Genomic DNA, 19568 nt, shown 5'->3' with positions numbered 1-19568 from the left:
AAATGAGGGAGTATATTAATCTTTTTTTTGGTTATTTGGTTTTGGGGTTGGTTGGTTGGGTTTTTTTGCCTGTTTACGTCACTTGTCCCAGTTATGCAGGAAAATTTCAGGGAAGAGGTTTAATCCTAGCTATTTTCCTTTCTAAAAGCACTTATACTCCTCCAGCTGCTACTTTAAAGGTTGCACGATCTTGACATATATTATGATACTCAATTCAGCTGTCATACAAAAACGTGTTGTTAATTAGAAGTTTATTCAGGACTACTATGTGTAAAGCTTATAGAATGCAACTGTCTACTTTGGAATTGTTTTCACTGAGTGCAAATCTTTTTACAGGTGATTTTTCAGCTTCAATCAAATAAGTGTATGATATGTCAGGAAGGTGATCGTAGCGTTATCCTGAATCCACGTCAGCATTATGTACTTTGTGATCACTGTGCAGCTGCACAAGGGGAATGTTCCTGCTGCCAGAAAAAAAAAAATCTGTGGTAACATACATGCATAGTACTCCTATCATGTTTATGAATTAAGTAATTTTGTGGGTTTGTATTTTGTATAAGAATTATATCACTCATAAGTAATCAATTTAGTAGTGCTAGACTGATTTCTATTTTGATGTAAGAAACTTAGTTGCTTTAAAATAGAAAATAAGGCCTGCTCACCTTTACACATCAGCTTCAGTCATTTGATGAGGTTCTATAGTCTTGAGTTTTTTTCATTCCCCCTCAATCCCATTACAGCCTTTTCTGACTCCCGCTTATATTCCTAGTGCACAAGCTACTTAGGTTCATTTGCACTGTAATCACTTTGTATAAATCTTACTGTAATGCCTGAATGTTTATACCTGTTTTTTTCATTAACAGAAGATGGATACACAGATATGGTAACTACACACACAACAGTACAAATGGTCCCTTTGCCATGTCTGTTGTGTGTGGAATGCCAGAGCCAGTATTTGGAATTGGTCTAACACTATGTTTACATGGATGTTTGAAAAACTCTAATTAATATAAAAGCACATTTTAATTATTGTGTTTTGTTAGAAGATATGTTGTAAATTGCCTCAAGCTGCTTTCTAGGTCTTATGTTTATTTTTTAATATGCAGTAATATGATATGTTATACGTGTACTGTGAGAATAAATATTTCACGTGGTTTTACTGTTAAATCACAATATGATTAAATAGAAATGACAATTTACGTAGTTTTTTTGCAATTTATAAGTTAACTGTGTACTGTAGTATTTATAAATGTACCAGCAGAGACAAAACCAGATCAGTTTTAGTGAACAACTGTGCATTTGCATATTTCCCTCAGTTTGGATGTTTGTAGTCCTCAAGTTTTTGTATATCTCCTAACTTGTGTGGTACACATCAGGTGCAAATATGATACATATGATATTGCTAAGTGCCTATGCCCAATATCCTATGAAATGGCAGAAGACATAAAAAAAGAATTTTGCAAATAATTTCTATTGCTTAATTTTATATTAAACAATTTGACAATAACTAGACTAAATCTCTTGCTTTTAGTAAGTATTTTAAAATACACTTTTTTCAGAAATGAAATAATGATGTTTGAAAGGAACTACAGAATTAGTTAAGTATGTAGTCAGGCAGTGGCACTTTGACACAGTGATTCTTTTAGAAGGTGGTAATATCCTTACTTCATCCTGGTATTTGGGAGCATGCAATTCAGGAAGAGAAGATAATTGATTACTGCATGTATATTTTTACTTTTCTGACCTGGAATAATTGCCTGCATTACTGTCTTCCCCCCCCCCCCCCCCCCCCCCCCCCCCATTAAATTCAGTTGTGGCACTGGTACAGCTTAGACTGAAATGACCTACTACTGTGTTATATGATTTGTATCTCCAGATTACTGTATTCAGTACAAAAAGTGAGTTCATACATGCAGCAAAGAGTTAATATATTTAAAGTTCAGTCATGTTAAAATAAGAAGATGTATACTGAAACTATTATTGACAAAATAGAGCTTTTAGAACTGTGTCAGCATTAAATAAAGGGCCCAAGCCAGTATTATTGATATCACTGTATCCTTTGGGTTTTAGCATTCTTTGTACAAAGGCTTGAGTTAACAAAAAATCATTACATGTCTTCTGTGAGAACTAAATGCACAGACTTGTCACTGCTTTCCTAAAAGTTTTCAATCTGCAGGAACATTGGAGACCTTTTGGGAAGGGACAAGTAGAGTAAAATACGAAATATATTTCTAGTTGCTCCTGTTTCAGAATTTTGTCTGAAGATCACTTCAAAGGACAAAGTTGGATTTAATAATGGGGTTTTGTTGCTTTTAACAGTTTCTCTAAAATGTTTGACTGAGAAAAGTATAAAATTGGACAATATTTGCATTTTCAAACACACGTTTCTGTCCTAATGTAAAATAGTGGTGTTTTAAAGGTATATCCAGCTTTGGACTTTTAAAAAAAGGAACTTGGAACACCAAGTTTGGCTGTAGATATTAATGGTTTGGGTTTGTTTTGGCGGGGTTTTTTTGCATCTGTGCAGTCTATGAACAGAGACTGGTTTTTGAACCTTAACAGCATTTTGGACTAAAGCAAACTTAGTTATGTCAGGTTTTGTTGTTTGGAGGGGTTTTTTTAAGAATGATCAAATCAAAGAATAATATGCAATTATAGTTGGAACTTATGTTACATATTTTTCAAAAAAGCAGTTATTTGGACACTGGTTTACTGTATTTATCTAGTGTGGAACAGCATTCTGCAGCCACTTTCTGTGCTCACGAAAGTATTTAGAAATGTCTTAGTGGAAATTTTTGCTTTGGTATTTTAGAAGAAACCAGCTTAGGCCACATTGTGCTGCCCATATGCAGCTAAATGACATTTGTTACCCATGATACAGAAGAGTGACTTTGTGCTGTCTTGTGCAAGTTTATAGTTCTTCTTGTGTATTTTAGTGTATTTGCCTATGTTGTAGGGCTGGTTTTGGTTCCTGGGTTTTTTTGGTAGTAACAAGCAGTTTTCCTAATCTCGTGACACTAGCAAAAAAAAAATATGAACAGCACTAGCAGTGTGCATCATCACATTCACACTCAGTTAAAACATGCTTCGTTTTTAGAGGCAATGAGCTAGTATGGTTAGTCTGTTGCTTTTTATATTTGTATGTTTTGTGTTTTACAGTGATGAATCTTGGAAATAATTATGTGTCCTATAATAATACCAGTACTGAAAATTTTACAGGTGATCCCTGCAAGTTTCTTTGGTTCTGAATTACAGACAAATTTAAGAATTACAAAAAATCCATTTTTTGGAGAAGGAATAAACACATACCAAAGAAACATACCTATGTGTGAAATTCTCAGACTGGGCAGCTTGCTATAATTATAGACGAATCCTTAGGTAATCATTTGAACCATGCATCATCATACACTGCAGTCATATGGAAATAATACAGTTGTTCTTCACAAAGTTACTTTTGTGAGGAATTGAAAACAAAATTTCTGTATCTTATTAAAGCAAGATAATTGTGAATACAAATACATATGTGACTTAAAATGGAGGATACCAAAATACATACAGTTGACTAGTTGACAGCTACTTGGAAGAAGTCAAAAGAGAAACCCGACCCTTGTAAGTATTTGTCCTTATGCTGTATACACTATCTAGAAACAGATACATTAAAATTATATTTCAGTGACACCACAGTATAGTAACTTGCTGAATTCACAAAATGCATAAAAGCAACTAAATAGATGTTCGAGATTCATTTTGGTATTTGACAAATTCCTGTGTAAATTTTTGTAAGAATATAGATTTTAATATGAATGCCATTATGTTGTCGCAATTATTTTAGGCTGGGGAATAGTACATTAAAATTGTGATTTCTCAGGGGTTTTACAGTTAGGAGCTGTAATTCAAACAGAAGTATGCTAATTACAGGTAGATCCCAAGATGCATATTAGAGACTTATTATTAGTCTTCTTTGACTAGCAGATTAGTAAAGACATACTGGTTTTGTTCTGTATCATTTTCAGAGCATCCTAGTATTAAATATAGGTACTAATATTATTGTCACACTATGCATATGTAACCATGGTCATCATCAGACCCTAAATAAATACAAAAGTTTTACTCATATGAATTTATGGAAGCCATTAATGTTTTGAGTGTAAAGACAGAAATGATTTTGTGAATTAAATTGTTCTTAATGCAAAACATTTTATTTATAATGAATACTTATTTACTTGTGGAGAACTGTTTAAAACTGGTAACACTTGTTAAAACTTTTTTATGCTATAGCATTCATGCAGTGGTTTACAGAAGTCATGGAATTATTTTTATTACCAACATGGAAATAAAATTTTTATTTTTATTTCTGAGCTACACGGTGTTTAGAGACTCAAAAATTTATAGATGTGTTTTCTTCTGCAATCTTATTATGGCATTCCTAATCATTTCAGGGATTGGCATTTACTGTTTCAGTGGAGAAAGAGGTTTAACTATGATACAAAGAAACTGATTCAGCAGAAAGGTCTACAGGACAGAGGCTGTCAAAGTAATTAAAACATTATCACTTTTCTGTTCCATTCTTATCTGTACTGCATGTCCTAAGAACATACAAAGTGATCTTTGGGGCTGGAGCTATTGTCATAAGTCTGTACCTGTGTTCTGTCCCTAGCTCTGGCAACGGGAGATGCTATTTAGGAGGAGCATGTAAGTCTCACCACTTTCTGCAGTCCAGTATCTGTCTCTTCCATCCTCCAGTGTTAAGGACATTAGAAACTGCAGCCTGCTTAGGCTCACCTTATACAAGATGGTAACCTTGCACCTTTCTAACACAAATCTTTGACCTTCATAATACAGAGAATATGACAACATACATTCAGTACTGAGGCTGTGGATTCACCAAGGTTTTCTGGAGATGTGAAACAGTAGCTTCATGTCCTGCTGTCATCCATATCCCTTCTGATAATGTCCAGGACCTTTTCAGACATTCTGTGTTTTTAACCCAGCAGCCACTGCACATGTAGAAAGGCAAGTAAATTGGTTACTAAAAGTCTGTTTATATCCTATCCTTGCACGAGAAATTATAGGTGCACCATCTGTTTCCCTGGTTTTAACTGTGATTTCAAGTAGCTGTCAGATGTCTAGAGTTCTATTAAATCCATGCATTCTGCCTAAAAAAAAGGAGCCTGCTGAGGTGCAAGACCATTTAAATAGACTATTAGCATATGTCTAATGTCAAGGGGAAACGTAAGCACCAGCAGTATGGTTACCTACACGGTTCAAACGAGGTTGCAGGTTGTTGGGTTGAGGGAATTTTGATTGGTTTGGTTTTGTTCTTCCATGGGGGGGAATGTGTGGGGAGGTGGATAGCTCTTTTGAAGCTTCCATTTATTTACTGAAATCTAATTTGAAGATACAGAGGCAGATAATAGAGGGGTTTTGCTATTAAAAGAAAAGCACGGTAACACATTTCTATACCATTTTGTGAGGTGTGTATCAGGCAGAATTTGGTCGGAGAATACTCAGACTTGATGTGGAATTTTAGAAAGCGGCATTCTTTATTGCAGCACTGGGTGCACATGCCAGTCGTTTCACAAAGGTGAGTATGCCCAGCACTTGCCGACAGCAGCTGTATGTTTAGGATACTCATGCATATTTGCAGCTTTTCCAGGAAACAATTTGCAATAAGTCCTTATAAAATCTGCTTTCGAGTTATGCATGCACTTTCTTGCTGAGTGGGGGTCTCTGGTGGTCACCCATAGTCTTCCTCACTGTGTTTACTGAGTGATCTCAGTGCTTGCACAGGCTCACAAGGCCCTAGTGCCGAGTTAGCAGTTGGTATGTCCTCGCTCAAGGGTCGGAGGTCAGATACCGGGGCCAGAGGTCAAAGGTAGGGGACAGATGCCAGGGGTCAAAAAGTTAAAGGTCAGAGGGCCAAGGATCAGGGGGCAGAAATAAAAGGCCATGACGGGTCAGAGGTAAAGGGGCAAAATGTCGAAGATCATATGTTAAGGGTTAGGGGTCACATGCCACGGGTTAGAGGTCAAAAGGTCAGATACCAAAAAGTAATTGCTCAAATGTAAAGGTCATAGGTCAAACAATTGTCATAGACCCTGTCTCGATATTAGACATTTAACCCTTGATCTCTGTTCCTTTGATCCCTGAGAATTCAACCTTTGACCTATCACCTTGACCTTTGACCCTCGATCTTTCACCTCTGACTTCCTTACAGAGACCCACTGCTTCCTTTGGCTGTTGCACTCACTGTTATCCTCGCTACTGCCATTGGCCCGGTGCCATGCCCCTCCCCTGCCCTGCTGCAGTACCAAGTTTTAGCCACAGGAAGGCAGCACCACCACAAAAAACCCCGAATGGGATGGGTTTTCTCCCCCCCCCAATTTTGCAGGTTTCACCACGACCACCTTGCAAGGCTTTGGCAAGGTGTCAGAAAGGGGACAGTCGCTTTTTGGAAACAAATTGTTCTTTCTCATGCAAAGAGGGTCAGTTACTGCTGTACAGGACAGTGCTGATTTATCCTTATGCTCTGTGCCTACTGCCATCAAAATCCAAGCTCTCAAAGAACTGCATAATGTGCCTTGTCAGAGGTGGATGTGCAGGAGAGACGGAGTCAGCTTTCAGGGTTATTCCCCTTGCCCATTCTGGCCGTGGCATACAGCTCTGGGATGAAGTCTGCCTTAGTTCTGTAAGTAATGAAAGTATTCAGTTTTGTCTGTGACCCTTCATACACATCTCTGCATAGCAAGAGAGGTTTTTCTGTTACCGGCACAAGTGTTTTAGAGCTTGTGGCTACCCACTGCAGACTCCTGCATTGCTCAAAGCCCGCAGTTCTGTGATTCCTCCTTAAAATACCTCAGTCAGTTTTCTGGCTACATCAGGAGAACCTGTGTATAATGTAATGGCTGATCAAACACTGTGCAGGTATGCACTGCTGACTTGCGACCCAGATGCAGGTGTTAACAAATACTTAACCTGTAGTGAGAGCTATACTAATTGTATTTCTTAATCACTATTAAATGCAGTGTGAGAATGTGCCTATCTTAATGATTCCTTATGTTAAATCTGAAAATAGTGCTTTGTGTTCAGCTAAGACTCCTTTGTTCAAAGCAATTTAGAGACATAAACGAGTTCTTTTGCTGCAGTGTCCTGTGAGCAGGTGGGTATCAACCAGTCTCATTTACTCATGGGTGGGAAAGGAGGACGCAGAAATACAGGTTTATTTGGAAAAGTGTTCCTGAATTCATGAGGATTTCTATTTTTGTGGTTCTCAAAAGGCAATGGAAGAATTTGAAAGCTGTGCCTCAAACTTGCCCAAAGACCAGCCAGGTTTCAAAGCAGAGGCTTGGCTGCTTTTGCACAGTGATGACCTTTATGAAGCTCCAAGAATACTTGTCTTTTAACTTGAGTGTGGGGTTGAAGTGTTTTTTGAAAACTAGAAATATTTATCAAATGTTCTGTCAGGGTTATTTTCAGGTGTTTAAATGTCAATGTACTGCTGTGCTTAGGTACATCCCAGACAATTCCCCACCATCCTGATACCCAAACACTAAAAAAGAAAGGGATTAGGAATTGACTGGTTTTATTTAATGCCCGAACTGAGCAAATACGTGAACAACAGAGAAGAGTAATTTGGTGTTAAGACTGCTCCGGTTTTATACTGTGAGATAGGTAAGGGAAGCTGTGACACTTCCTCAGCCTGTATAGAATGGCACAGCTCAGTTGTTTTCAGTTTGGTTGTGGTGACTTACGGAAGCGCCAGATTTGGCCTCTGGTTTTCAAATATTCCTTTTTCCTTACTATTACTTTTTATGTGAGCAGCTTTTCTTTAATGAAACGGAAGTGTTTGTGTATCTTAAAAGTGTATTTCTGACATTCAAATTCCATATCTCTAGGTTTCAGGCATGTGGTAAACAGCCCTGTTTGCCAACTGTATAGTTTAAACACCCGCATAAGGCATTAATATGAATCCTTATATATGTAAACAGGTTGCATAGTACTGGAGTGCAGTGTTGAATGATCTAATGAGACATCAAGCAGAATGATGTGATTTCTATTAAGGTGCTAAATTTCAGAGCTTGTGAACACAGAATTCAGTGCTTATCCCTCTGTTGTTGTTTTTTCTTCCTGTACAGACTTTTAGCACAAGCAAGGTGAATAAATTGTGTCCAGGTGCTCGGCGTGCTTTTGCTTTTCATGGAGGAGAAAGCCTGTACCGTAAGTACATCTTCATCTTCCAGTTAGCCGATGCCTTTGTCTTTCTCTGGCAGGTGAACTTAGCAGACAGACACAGCACTTAAACACCAAAAGCACCAATGGCTTCATCCTGTTCCTTTCTGTTGTGGATCAGGGTAATGGTCCATTAGTATGTGTAATTCCCAGTAATGGGCTATTCTCCAGTTATAATTTTATTTCTATATATATGTACACACACATGCACATTCATGTATAACTGTAAATATGCACATATGTGCAGTATAACAGTATATATAAGTCATTTATTTTGTTTTAGATACCATACATGTTCGCTGGCATTTGGAGCCTTAATTCTTGCAACTGTCCAGCTTACTAGAGTAATACTGGAGTACCTGGATCACAAACTGAAAGGTGATATTTATGAATCTACCCTAGCTTATCAAAGCCTCCTCTGGTAAATTCTCTCCTTCCTCTCCCAAGATGTTTTTTCGTCAGTGAAAAGAGAGCTTTAGCCGTTGTAGTTGCATTTGAAGCCAGTGAATTTATGCTGATTTACTCAAATTGAGTCTGTGTCCTTGGGAATGTAATGCAAAGTTTGTGTGGGGGATGTGGATCTGCTCTGATTAAATGCTACTGAGCTAAATTTGGTTGAGAAAGACAGTCCATACCTAGAAGAAAAGAAGTAATTTTTCTGCTTTTGTCATAATGTAAGATTTTCTTACAACTACCTTTCCATGTTCTGAGAAAGACACTTCAGGAGCTCTGTGTATGAAGTACTCTCCTCTTTCCCAGGTATGCAGAACTCCTTCACTAGGTTTCTACTCTGCTGCCTCAAATGCTGTTTCTGGTGTTTGAAAAAATTCTTCAACCTTACACCCAGAAATGCCTACATCGTGGTATGTGCTGTCTCTGCAGGTGTTCTCCCCTGTCTGTGGCACTAAAATACCCCAGCCATTCCTAGTGGCTCAGCAGCCAGCGGTACTGGAATCAGCTGGAAAATGTTAGTGCAGATCAACACTATGTATATAGCATAAAACAAAATATGTGGCTACCTTTGTTTATCTGCTTCAGTTTCTGTAGCACATCTAGATGTGTTTGGAAGTAGAGTCTTCTAAGGAATCCAGGGTCACATGCTTACTGTCATATTATTCCTCCTGCTTCTCTTGCCCAGTTCTGCAATGTACGAATGATCACGTTGTCTTCAATTAATTCTGAGCTGGAAGACCTACCTCCAGTACAATACGGCGTGGATACTTCATCAGGTATAGAAGCCATTTCAGGAGATGTATTAGCCCATCATTACTGATGCTGCTATGTAATTCTTAGCTCAGGAGCAGGCTCATTTTACTTTACAATATGGACTGTGAATCTTCATGCTCTGATGATTCCAGCCGTAGCATATGAATTGGTATGACTGAACTGAGCACTACCTGATGTAGTGAAGGCATCACAATCTTTTCCCACCAGCTGATTCGGCAGAGGAGCAGGCGAGGATGGGGTGGGTCCCCTGAAAAAAGGGGGGTAACAGCTTGATTTGGGTCTGATTCCTCCAACTGGGGAGCTTCTGTGACAGGCTGTGCTTGTGGAGCCCAAAAGTCCTCCCACTCCTGCGGTGCTGGGTGTGCAGGGGCAGTGGGGGATACCCACACAAAGTTTCGGAGAGAAACCCATCCCGTTTGTGATCTGTGTGGTTGCTGGTTGTTCAGCTGTTTGATCTCACACCAGCAGCGTTCTCCCGCTTACCTTCTCTTCCCCATCCCAGCGGCAACGGGTGAGCGGCACAGCCGGAACCGCCAGTGGTCCACGGGGGGCAGATCCGCTGAGCAGTATCTTGTACATGAACGCACCTCTCTGCTTTTCCTGCCTCGGGAGCATGGGCAGAACAGCCCCAGCCTTGTCCCGTCGACAGCGACAAAGGCCTGGAATGGTTTTTGGTACGGAGGCACCGGGGACAGAGAAGAGTCAGCCCTGTCTCCAGTCAGCAGTTGGTGTCCCCGGGGGATATAAACATGAGCTGTTGTGCCCACGCTTCCGAAGCAGGGAAATTGGAGAGGTGCGTTCATGTACAAGGTGCTGCTCAGTGGATGAAGTCCTAGGGTTGCTGTCCCCCTCCTCTCTTTCTGGCAGAGCCCCCCCTTTTCTTTGGGGTGCGTGTGCCTGTGTAAGTGGCAATTATTAAAGCAATGAAGTAACGAGCTGCTCCTTGGAGCAGTTTTTGCTGAGGTTTTTTTTTAGTTTTTGTTTGTTTCCTTTTGCTTCAGGGGAGGGAGATGTAATGAAAACGGGGATGTGAGGAATCTGGGGACGGATGGTGTCATTTGGGGCACCCCAGTGTCACTGGGCGGGGGGGCGATGATTCGGCAGAGGAGCAGGTGAGTAAAGGATTGGGGAGATCCTCTGAAGAGAGGGAGTAACAGCTTGATTTGGGGCTGATTCCCCCAAAAAGACCTTTCCATGACGGGCTGTGCTTGTGGAGCCGTAGCCGCTGTGGTGGCCCCGAAATACTCCAAACCCGTTGATTCTGGGTCTGCGAGCGTTGGGACAGGGCGGATGCTGGGAGGGGAAACCCCCGCAAAACTCGGTGCGGCAGGTGGGGGAGGCGGGCGCGGTGTGGCGCCGGGCATCAGATCCTGTGTGCAGAGCTGGGCGCTGCAGCCCGGGCTCCGGGCATGAGCCGTGGCGCTCCTTTTGTTCCCGCTGTTGTCCCCGGAAGTGGCCGGTGTCACGTGGTATGCAATAAGAATGCAGCAAGGCCGGTACCCTTAACCTGTGACACTCCCTGCGGAGCCGCTGCGTCCACCTGAACGCAGTCCACAGCCTGGGCCACGCCCCCAGCACAGCCCCACCCCCTCACCTGCACCAAGACCCCCCAATGGTGCCTCCATCCCATCACCCACCCACAGCCTAGGCCACGCCTTACCATAGGGCCACGCCCCCGTCCCTCATTAGGCTGACCCAAGCACAGGACCCACCCCTACAGCGGCACCGCTCTACAGCGGGGACCACGCCCACAACCGTACTCTGCCGAGGCCACGCCTCCTGCCTTCAGCCCCTGCCCCAGGTCAGGCCCCGCCCCCTGCGGTGATGCCTGCCGCAGCTGCAGCGAGACTCCGCCCATGCCTCGCCTGGACCCACCCCCTTATGTGGCCACACCCCCTGGTAGCCCCGACCCCAATGCTGACCACACCCAGTTCCTGAGGTGACCCCGCCCTTGCCACGCCCCCAGCCCCCCTGGCCACGCCCCCATCCCGTGCAAAGGAGATAACTCTAAGCATGGTCCCACCCACCTGAGGCCACCCCCTTACATTTACTAACCCCACCCAGAGAGCTGACCACGCCCCTGCCTAAGCCACAACTGCTGCCACACCCCCTCTCGCAGGCCAACCAGGAGCCTGCCCCTAGCTAAGACCACACCCCTGAGTCAGCAACGGCACCATAGCCCCGCCCACAGCCCTGGGCACGCCCACAGCCTAGACCACGCCCCCAGCACGAGTCCAGACCCTTGTGTAGACCACACCCCCAGCCCTCATTTGCCCCGCCCACAGCCCTGGCCCCACCCACAGCCCAGGTAACACCTTCCCCGCAGCCCACGCCCTTTGCCCCTCATTGGTCCAGCCCAACAGAGGCCTCATTCCCTGGTACCACCGACCCCATGCGCTAGACCACGCCCACACTCCTACATTAGCCCCTCCCTCAGCACACACCACATCCCCAAGGCTTCATTATTCCTGCCCTGTCCCCGCCCCCAGCCCAGACCCACCAGAATGGGATTACTGCGGAGTCTCTGTGAGTCACTTTCGATTGCTGTGCGTCTATATGGAACGCCTGTAGGGCTCTAGTACTTTCTCTGGGACACCTAAAAAAAAATCTACTAAAAGAAACTAAAAAGCAAAGACAACTGAAAAAATACAATAAATACAACTCCTAATAAACAAAAACCTATAAGGACAGTAAAAAACAAAATAAAAGAAAGTGATTATAAAATTCTACAAAACAAACACAAAATTATAAAAGTGAAAAAACTCGAAAGAATCCCCAATAAAAATTCCTTTAGCAACTTAGCCCCAGCCCCAGTAGTGCAAAGCCCCCTCCCGAACAGGCAAACTCAACAGCGTTTCTCTCGCAGGCATCACCTATACACACAGAGCTCTCCCGAACAGGCAAACTCAACAGCGTTTCTCTCGCAGGCATCACCTACACACACAGAGCTCCTGCCCTCGCTTTGCCACCTAAAGCTCCGTCCGCGCAAAGCTTCTCGAGTGCCTGCTCTCGGGCATCCTGGAGCGGGGATGTGCTCCTAGAGAAAGCACGCTGGGGTTTGCTCTATTCAAGAACCCTTTTCACTCTCGGACCCCCTCTGGGCTACAGACACCAGCCCAAAAGCCAAGCGCTGCCCATCCTACCTCTTTTATCCCAGGTGGTGGTTTGCCCCCGCCCCCGCCCCTGGGCTTTGAGGGAGGGGCTGTGGGTGCTGCCTGGGGTATAAAGGCAGAGTGCTGCAGGGAGGAGCTCATTCAGCTCTTGGGCTTCAGCTGGGTGAGTTCGCTGGGGTTTGTTTTGTCTTTTGTCGCTTTGGAGTCCTGTGGTGCTTTGTGCTGGTGTGTTTTGATGTTTGCTGCAATGGAATCAGCTGTGTGAAGAGCTCCGGGACGTGTCCAGGTTTCCCAGTGTGTGCATGAACAAGTGTTTCTGTAAGGCTTTCTTTTCGGAGGTGTTTCATTTATAGGAGGTGTTCAGGTTTTTTAAGGTCGCTTTTTGGTGCGTTCTGTTGTTTTTGTTATTGAGGTCTGGATGTTTTCTTCGCTGGAAGCAGAGCTTTGAGGCTGCTTTTTACCACTCGTGTTTTGTATTGGGCTGTGAGCTGAAATCGTTACTGCTGGGAGACCCAAAGTGGAGCAGTGACAAGGAGGTGGCAGCAGGAGTCACGTTTTCAGTGTCAGCGGCTCGGTGAAGGGAGCAGCGTGCCTGCTGGTTGTTGCCCATTCCCTCCAGCTGGGGATCTCAGGAGCAGCTCCACCGCCGCAGCGGTCCGGCCGTGCTCTGCCCTCTGTTTTTTTCCCTGCCCTTGGGTCGAGTGCTCTCGAGTATCCTCAGTCACAGCACAGCAAATGCAAGTGTCCGGCCCCTGCTCCCACGGTTGAGGAGCCGCTACGGAAAGCTGGTGCTGGGCATCCCCTACACGTGGAGGCATCCGGAGCGGTGCCACCAGTCTGAGGAGCAACCGTGGGTAGGGGATGGCCAGCGGCAGCTTTGCGTCCCGGCCCCCCGGCTGCGGGAGCGGAGGCCGGAGCCTCGCGCTCCGTGCGCAGTGTTCCGGGAAGCCCGAGAGAGGGCGCCGGAGAGGCGGTGCGCAGGTGGGGTTTGAGGTGGCCCAGCGAGGTCTGGAGATCGAAGGCAGGTTCAGGTCGTGTCCTTGTAAAGCCCTGCGCCGGGTCTGTTTCGAGCCCTCCGCCTCTCCCCTTAGCGCTTCTCCGGACACATTTCAGGGGTCTGTGCCTCAGTTTCCCCACTTGGAAGCCACGAAGAACAGCGATTTTCCCCTGCTGCTCTGCGTTTTCCAGGTTGCTGTTTTTATTCAGTCCTCCTCTGTGTTGCTTTGGAAGGCAGCTGCCACCAGTAAGCACTAAATAGTCCTTGTTGGCCTCAGGTTTGAGTCAGCTACGCAGGTGTCGGCCGATCTGTGCTGCAGGGAAAAGAGTGTGCTGGTGACACCAGTCCTCCACGGGCAGTAAGCAAAGGGTCCGAAGGCAAACGGGGGGAACAGAAACGCCTAAAGCCATTTTTCAGGGTTCCAGCACCTTCTCCCAAGCGGGTGCATCTTTTTGGCGCTCCCTGATGTTTCGCAGAGCTCTGCTGCTGCTGGATTGTATTAGCAAACAGGCTCAGAGCACTCCAGTGCTGCTTTTGCTGGGCTGACCTTGTCAATTCTCGTTTGTTTTTCCTCAGCCTTGTCCCCGCTCTTGTCTGCATGCGATCATCCAGAGCAAGAGCAGGGGAAGTCCGGGGAAGGCTGCTGGGATGCCTTCCATCTGCTCCCTGCGCACCAGAAACCGGATCGTCCGGCGGTAAGGAACGTCTGCGTGCTTTTGTACATCGTACGCAACCTGTAAAATTGCTTTATTGCCAAGTTACCGTCGGGTATTACCCAGAAGCGACTGAGAAATTTGGGGTGAGCTTTGTCTACAGGTAGAGATGAGGAATCCGAAGCGTGTCTTTCTGTAGAAAATACCCGTGTTTAGGTGAGACTCAAATCTATCTGGAGAAGACGTTGTTGCTTATGCTCCTGCTGAAGTCTGTTTGGGAGAGATCCCAGGCAAGGGTGGCTCTGTCTAAATAACAAGGATTATTAGTTTGGGCCCTTCTTACTGGCTGGGAAGGCTTCTGAAGCAGCACACCAGTGTGCTGGGAATCTGATGGGAGGCGTAAAGGGCTCTGCTGATGTTTCCTGGGACTTGAAAGCTTGTGATGGAAGGGAAACGAGAAAGAAGCAGTCACGGAGTTGCAGGAGCTGAAGCGAGTGAGATAGGTGCTCAGTAACTTTGAGTGCTTAAAGTGTGTGACGAAGGAAGTGTCGTTGCTCCCTTTGGTTAAGAGTCAGGTTTCTGCTGGCCTGGGAAAAGCATTTCTAAATCTGAGCTGGCCCGGCGGTGGTTTGAAGCGCGGCCCCTCTCTACCTTCCCTTCCCTCGCAGTTCATCTGTTTGTTGCGGTCAGGCTTTGCCCTGGGGTTTGCCAGGGATGTCCAGAAATGCCCGGTCTGCCTTGCCGTGGTTTCTCTCTAAACCGGACACGTGGAGGAGAGGCCGCTGCGGGTTCTAAGGGTTGCCTCGGTAAGAGACGCGTTTTGTCCAGGTCACTCGGAGGCTGAGTCGGGAGGAGGCAAATGGATGCTTGATTACTCGTGAGCAAGGAAAGGGCTGATAATAACTGCACTTCTGCACTTCTGCAGGTGGAGATGATGAGGAAGAGCCCATGGATCAGGATGAAGCTAGATTGACTCTTACCCTGCCGAAACCTCTGCGCGTCGAAGGCGTGCACCAGCTCCCTGCGCCGCAGCGGCAGCCCCATGGTATGTGGCGCTCAGCAGGGAACCTCCAGCATTCCTGTCGTCACTGCCGTCATCCGGGATCCGTCCCGGAGGCCCAGGAAAATCTCTCAGTGGGTGATGGCCAGGAGCACCCTGGGGTGCCGGGCTGCAGCAGCACCTGAGGCAGCAGCTCCCGGTGCTGATCCCGGTGGCGTTCCCGATATTCCTGGCCATCCGTGCCCAGCAGCAGGGACTCCCCGGGGGACAGGCGGCCCACCCGACACAGCGAGCCCCGTAGGGCCCCCGAAGTACCCCGTGGGGCCCCCACACCCCATAAGTACCCCAACACCAGTTGACTCTTTGCTGCACTTTCACTTTTATTTACTTTTTTTTGCATTTCATTCAGATTTATTCACTTTTATTAACTTTTATTTCCTTTTTAATCACTTTATTGACATTTTATTGTCTTTTTTCTTCAGTTTTCTTTCAGTTTTCGTTCGGTTTTCTTCTGATTTGATTTACTCACTTTTAGTAACTTCCCGCCCCCCCCCCCAGTTACCCCATAGTGACCCAGAGCAACCCGTGGACATCCCATAGACCCCAGTAGATCCCCTATAGCGACCCCCCAGGCTCATAGACTCCCTACGGACATCCCATAGGGTCCCAGAGACACCCCACAGCAACTCTCAGCAAACCGTGGACATGCCACAGTGACCTACAGAGACCCACAGACACCACATAGTGACCTATAGACACCCAGAGCAACCCGTACACAGCCCATGGCCACCCGCCCGTGGTCCCGTGACAACCCTTATGACTTATGGTGGTGTGATGTCACCAGGACTGGGATGACATCACCATCAACCACCACGGCGCCCCACAGGGCCCCCACTACCCACCTGCCCCCCATAGGTACCCCAGGTTTTTCATTTGCTTCCATTCATTTTTAGGAAATTTCGTTCACTTCTATTTGAGATTCATTCAGGCTTATTCACTTTTATTGCCTTTTATTTACTTTAATTTACTTTTTCTAATCACTTTATTCACTTTGCTTTGCTGTTTACTGACTTGATGCAGTTTTAGTCAGCTTTATTTGCTGTGCATTCATTTTTGTTCTTCAGATTGATTTCCTTTGTAGTCCTTTTTAGTAACTTTTTTTTTTGGTGGTGGTTTTTTGTTGGTTTTTTTTTTTAGATATTGGGACCTGTAGCACCCCAGGGACACCCTCCACTTCCCCGTGGTGTCCTAAAGACCCACAACTCATGCCCCATGAAATTTCTTATTCTCTTTTGGGGTGTTTTTCAGTTTTTCATCATGTATAATCACTTTTATTCACTTTTCTTTGAATTTCTTCAGTTTAATTCACTTTGTATTTGGGTTTCAGTTACTTTTTGCTCACTTTCATTCAAGTTGTATTCAGATTGATTACCTTTTGATTCTCTTTTTCATGACATTATGATTGGTGTGGGCTGGGTATGGGGCCAAGGGGGGGAGAATAAAGTCCTGGGGGTGTTGTCTGTGCTGTGGGGGGGGGTTGTGGGAGGTGCGGGGTTAATAAAGTCCTGGGGGTGTTGTCTGTGCTGGGGGGGGGCTGTGGGAGGTGCGGGGTTAATAAAGTCCTGGGGCTGTTGTCTGTGCTAACCAGAGGTGTTAATTCGGGTGTAGTAGGTGGCACTTGGGGTACCATAGGTGTTAGGTTGGCTATCATAGGTGGCACTTAGGGAACCATAGGTGTTAGGTGGGTATCATAGCTTGCAGTTAGGGACCATAGGTGTTATGTTGGGCATCATACCTGGCACGTAGGGAACCAGAGGTCTTAATCTGGGTATCATAGGTGGCACTTGGGGTACAGTAGGTGTTAGTTTGGCTACCATAGGTGGCACTTTGGGAAGTGTAGGTGTTAGTTTGGCTATCATAGGTGGCACTTGGGGTACCATAGGTGTTAGGTGGGAACCATAGGTGGCACTTAGGGAAGTGTAGGTGTTAGGTGGGAATCATAGGTGGCACTTAGGGAAGTGTAGGTGCTAGGTGGGTATCATAGGTGGCATTTTGCATACTATAGGTGTTAGGTTGGGCATCATAGGTGGCACTTTGGGTACCATAGGTGTTAATTTGGCTATTGCAGGTGGCACTTAGGGAAGCATAGGTGTTAGGTTGAGTAGCATAGGTGGCACTTTGCATAATATACGTTTTAGGTTGCGTATCATAAGTGGCACTTAGGATACCATAGATGTTTGCTTGTGTATCATAGGTGGGCTTTAGGGACCATAGGTGTAAGGTTGGCCACCATAGAGAGCACTTTGCATACTGTAGGTGATAGGTTGGGTATTATAGGTGGCACTTTGCATACTATAGCTGTTAGGTTGGGCGTCATAGGTGGCACTTTGGGTACTATAAGTTTTAATTTGGGTATCGTCGGTGGCACTTGGGTTACAGTAGGCATTAGGTTGGCTATCATAGGAGGCACTTAGGGAACCATAGGTGTTAGGTTGGGTAGCATAGGTGGCACTTTTGGAAGTGTAGGTGTTAGGTGGGTATCATAGGTGGCACTTAGGGACCATAGGTGTTAATTTGGGTATCAGAGGTGGCACTCTGGGTACCATAGGTGTTAGGTTGGGTATCATAGGTGGCACTTAGGGAACCATAGGTGTTAGGTTGGGTAGCATAGGTGGCACTTTGCATAATATACGTGTTAGGTTGCGTATCATTAGGTATCATTATAAGTGGCACTTAGGGTACCATAGATGTTTGGTTGTATTTCATAGGTGGGCTTTAGGGACCATAGGTGTAAAGTTTGGGTACCATAGGGAGCACTTTGCATACTGTTTGTCATAGGTTGGGTATTATAGGTGGCACTTTGCGTACTATAGGTGTTAGGTTGGGCATCATAGGTGGCACTTTGGGTACCATAAGTGTTAATTTGGGTATCATAGGTGGCACCTACGGAATCATAGGTGTTAGGAGGGTATCATAGGTGGCACTTTGCATAATATACGTGTTAGGTTGCGTATCATAAGTGGCACTTAGGGTACCATAGATGTTTGGTTGTGTATCATAGGTGGGATTTAGGGACCATAGGGAGCACTTTGCATGCTGTAGGTGATAGGTTGGGTATCATAGGTGACACTTAGGGAAACATAGCTGTTAGGTGGGTGTCATAGGTTGCAGTTAGGGACCTTAGGTATTATGTTGTGCATCATAGGTGGCACTTCGGGAACCATAGGTGTTAAGTGGGTATCATAGGTTGCAGTTAGGGACCATAGGTGTTAGGCTGGGCATCATAGCTGCCACTTAGGGAACCCTAGGTGTTAATTTGGGTATTGTAGGTGGCAGTTTGGGTACCATAGGTGTTAGGTTGGGCAGCATAGGTGGCACTTTGGATACTGTAGGTGTTAGGTGGGTATCATAGGTGGCACTTTGCGTTCTATAGGTGTTAGGTTGGGCATCATAGGTGGCACTTTGGGTACCATAGGTGTTAATTTGGCTATCATAGGTGGCACTTTGCATAATATACGTGTTAGGTTGCGTATCATAAGTGGCACTTAGGTTACCATAGATGTTTGGTTGTGTATCATAGCTGGGCTTTAGGGACCATAGGTGTAGAGGTTGGGTATCATAGAGAGAACTTTGCATACTGTAGGTCATAGGTTGGGCATCATAGGTGGCACTTAGGGTACCATAAGTGTTTATATGGGTATTGTAGTTGGCACTTAGGGAACCACAGGTGTTAGGTTGGGCAGCATAGGTGGCAGTTTGGGAAGTGTAGGTGTTAGGTGGGTATCATAGGTGGCACTTTGCATACTATAGGTGTTAGGTTGCCTCTCATAAGTGGTACTTAGGGAACAATACTTTAGGTTTGATATCACAAGTGGGGCTTTGGGTACCATAGATGTTAGGTTGGATATCATAAGTGGTACTTAGCATACTCTAGGTGTTAGTTTGGCTATCATAGGTGGCACTTAGGTAACCATAGGTGTTAGGTTGGATATCATAGGTGACACTTTGATTACCATAGGCGTTAGCTTGGGTATCATATGTGGTACTTTGGGAGCCATAGGTGTTAGGTTGGGTTTCATAAGTGGCAGTCACAGAGACATGGGAACATAGGGGTAGGAAGAGTTAGGGTAGGAGGGAGGGTTTGGGGGTGTGGGATAGAAAGGGGGGGCTGGGGGGAACGCGGATGGGAAGTGGGTTGGGGGGGTGGGACGGGAGGGTGGGGGACGGTGGGGGAGGGACAGGAGGGAGGGTGGGAGGGGTGGGGGTGAGGGGGAGGGGTGGGGGGTGAGGGGTGGCAGGGGAGGGGAGGGAGGGTGGGGTGGGGGGGAGGGAGGGGTGGGGGGGAGGGG

General features: G+C 45.6%; 2 protein-coding genes across 19 annotated transcripts in view; both read left to right on the top strand.

Moving 5' to 3' along the window:
• The window catches only part of UNKL (unk like zinc finger), a 55083-nt gene extending 53326 nt beyond the window's left edge, over positions 1-1757 (top strand). For both annotated transcript variants that reach the window (XM_080617084.1, XM_080617083.1), the window contains one exon: positions 337-1757. In XM_080617084.1, coding sequence (XP_080473210.1) covers positions 337-492 — 156 coding nt within the window. In that variant the 3' untranslated portion in view covers positions 493-1757. The remainder of the gene's footprint in view (positions 1-336) is intronic.
• A 41-nt stretch (positions 1758-1798) lies between these two features.
• Positions 1799-16747, top strand: LOC308222099 (uncharacterized protein). Of its 17 annotated transcripts, none has more exons than XR_013957046.1 (5): positions 5609-8217; positions 8513-9196; positions 9368-9458; positions 14143-14261; positions 15145-16747. XR_013957046.1 is itself a non-coding variant. In XM_080619649.1 (5 exons), exons 1-5 carry the CDS (start codon positions 8385-8387, stop codon positions 15190-15192), a joined length of 585 nt encoding a protein of 194 aa, XP_080475775.1. In that variant the 5' UTR covers positions 8232-8384; the 3' UTR covers positions 15193-16747. The 17 variants fall into 17 exon arrangements, 2 of the variants coding, with proteins under 2 accessions (XP_080475776.1, XP_080475775.1); XM_080619649.1 differs by lacking the exon at positions 5609-8217 and having other exon boundaries at positions 8232-8607; positions 8989-9092; XR_013957047.1 differs by lacking the exons at positions 14143-14261; positions 15145-16747 and adding an exon at positions 1799-5584 and having other exon boundaries at positions 8136-8217; positions 8989-9092; positions 9368-10981.
• Positions 16748-19568: the final 2821 nt, after the last annotated feature.

Source organism: Psittacula echo, assembly GCF_963264785.1.
Source record: "Psittacula echo genome assembly, chromosome: 5".
NCBI lineage: Eukaryota > Metazoa > Chordata > Aves > Psittaciformes > Psittacidae > Psittacula > Psittacula echo.
Note: the sequence above shows the minus strand (reverse complement) of the source record. Positions and strands in the feature narration are given on the sequence as shown.